The following is a 2500-nucleotide window of genomic DNA, read 5'->3' as shown; positions in this document are numbered from 1 at the left end:
GGGGGCAGGTAGAGGGTCCGTAAGGTAGCAGGTAGAGGGGCCGGGCGGGTAGAGGGCCGGCGGTAGAGGGGCCGCGTAGAGGGCCGAGCGGGTAGAGGGGCCGGCGGTGGCGCGGGGCCCGCGGGTAGAGGGGCCGGCGGGTGGGGCCGTGAGGCCGGCGGGTAGAGGGGCCGGCGGGTAGAGGGGCCGGGCGGGTAGAGGGGCCGGGCGGTAGAGGGGCCGGGCGGGTAGAGGGCCGGCGGGTAGAGGGGCCGGCGGGTAGAGGGCCCGGCGGGTAGCCTAGTGGTTAGAGGGGGGGGGGCAGGTAGCCTAGTGGTTAGAGCGTTGGGTCAGTAACCGAAAGGTTGCTGGTTCGAATCCCCGAGCTGACAAGGTAAAAATCTGTCGTTCTGCCCCTGAACAAGGCAGTTTATTTATCCTTTATTTAACCAGGCAGTTAAGAACTAATTCTGATTTTCAATCACAGCCGAGGAACAGTGGCCTTGTAGTAGTACTGAACTTACTGACAGAACTTGGTCTGGTAGCAGCAGGGTATCGCAGCAGGGTAGTATCCCAGCAGGCAGGGTAGTATCCCAGCAGGCAGGGTAGTATCCCAGCAGGCAGGGTAGTATCCCAGCAGGCAGGGTAGTATACCAGCAGGCAGGGTAGTATCCCAGCAGGCAGGGTAGTATCCCAGCAGGCAGGGTAGTATCCCAGCAGGCAGGGTAGTATCGCAGCAGGGTAGTATCCCATCAAGCAGGGTAGTATCCCAGCAGGCAGGGTAGTATCCCAGCAGGCAGGGTAGTATCCCAGCAGGGTAGTATCCCAGCAGGCAGGGTAGTATCCCAGCAGGCAGGGTAGTATCCCAGCAGGGTAGTATCCCAGCAGGCAGGGTAGTATCCCAGCAGGCAGGGTAGTATCCCAGCAGGCAGGGTAGTATCCCAGCAGGCAGGGTAGTATCCCAGCAGGCAGGGTAGTATCCCAGCAGGCAGGGTAGTATCCCAGCAGGCAGGGTATTATCCCAGCAGGCAGGGTAGTATCCCGGCAGGCAGGGTAGTATCCCAGCAGGCAGGGTAGTATCCCAGCAGGCAGGGTAGTATCCCAGCAGGCAGGGTAGTATCCCAGCAGGCAGGGTAGTATCCCAGCAGGCAGGGTAGTATCCCAGCAGGCAGGGTAGTATCCCAGCAGGCAGGGTAGTATCCCAGCAGGCAGGGTATTATCCCAGCAGGCAGGGTAGTATCCCGGCAGGCAGGGTAGTATCCCGGCAGGCAGGGTAGTATCCCGGCAGGCAGGGTAGTATCCCGGCAGGCAGGGTAGTATCGCAGCAGGGTAGTATCCCATCAGGCAGGGTAGTATCCCAGCAGGCAGGGTAGTATCCCAGCAGGGTAGTATCCCAGCAGGCAGGGTAGTATCCCAGCAGGCAGGGTAGTATCCCAGCAGGCAGGGTAGTATCCCAGCAGGCAGGGTAGTATCCCAGCAGGCAGGGTAGTATCCCAGCAGGCAGGGTAGTATCCCAGCAGGCAGGGTAGTATCCCAGCAGGCAGGGTAGTATCCCAGCAGGCAGGGTAGTATCCCGGCAGGCAGGGTAGTATCCCAGCAGGCAGGGTAGTATCCCAGCAGGCAGGGTAGCATCCCAGCAGGCAGGGTAGTATCCCAGCAGGCAGGGTAGTATCCCAGCAGGCAGGGTAGTATCCCAGCAGGGTAGTATCCCAGCAGGCAGGGTAGTATCCCAGCAGGCAGGGTAGTATCCCAGCAGGCAGGGTAGTATCCCAGCAGGGGTAGTATCCCAGCAGGCAGGGTAGTATCCCAGCAGGCAGGGTAGTATCCCAGCAGGCAGGGTAGCATCCCAGCAGGCAGGGTAGTATCCCAGCAGGCAGGGTAGTATCCCAGCAGGCAGGGTAGTATCCCAGCAGGCAGGGTAGTATCCCAGCAGGCAGGGTAGTATCCCAGCAGGCAGGGTAGTATCCCAGCAGGGTATCCCTCCACCCTGACTCTTGACCTCTGACCCATGTCCTCTCCTCAGGTTACTGTGAGGAGGCGGGTGCAGTGGGAGGGGCGGGACTAGAGGATGACCTCAGCGATCTGCGATTGGACGATGAGAATGAGGAGCAGCCGCCACTCATCCTGGAGACGGACTGACTGACGGCCACAGAAACCAATCAGAGAGCCCCTCTGGTGCTGCTAGGAAACATGGAGGGTGGGATTAAAAACTCTCAGCGTTCAACAGCGCCTCTGTCCGTCTGTCTGTGGATGTACATGTTTCTCCCCTCCTCCCTCTCTCTCCTCCCTCCTCCTCCCTCTCTGTCTCCCCCCTCCTCCCTCTCTGTCTCCCCCCTCCTCCCTCTCTGTCTCCCCCCTCCTCCCTCTCTGTCTCCCTCCCTCTCTCTCTGTCTCCCCTCCTCCCTTTCTCTCTCCCGTCTCTCCTCCCTCTCTGTCTCCCTCCTCCTTCTCTGTCTCCCCTCCTCCCTCTCTGTGTCCCTCTCTCCTCCCTCTCCCTCTCTCCTCCCTCTCTGTCTCCACC

The 2500-nt window shown here is 60.8% G+C and overlaps 1 protein-coding gene across 1 annotated transcript in view; it reads left to right on the top strand.

Annotated features, from left to right (window-relative positions):
• Positions 1-2139, top strand: part of LOC123731684 (WD repeat domain phosphoinositide-interacting protein 2-like) — a 59555-nt gene extending 57416 nt beyond the window's left edge. The window contains exon 13 of the mRNA XM_045711078.1: positions 2003-2139. Coding sequence (XP_045567034.1) covers positions 2003-2118 — 116 coding nt within the window. The 3' untranslated portion in view covers positions 2119-2139. The remainder of the gene's footprint in view (positions 1-2002) is intronic.
• Positions 2140-2500: the final 361 nt, after the last annotated feature.

This window comes from Salmo salar, unplaced genomic scaffold (assembly GCF_905237065.1).
Source record: "Salmo salar unplaced genomic scaffold, Ssal_v3.1, whole genome shotgun sequence".
In the NCBI taxonomy this organism is placed as follows: domain Eukaryota; kingdom Metazoa; phylum Chordata; class Actinopteri; order Salmoniformes; family Salmonidae; genus Salmo; species Salmo salar.
Note: the sequence above shows the minus strand (reverse complement) of the source record. Positions and strands in the feature narration are given on the sequence as shown.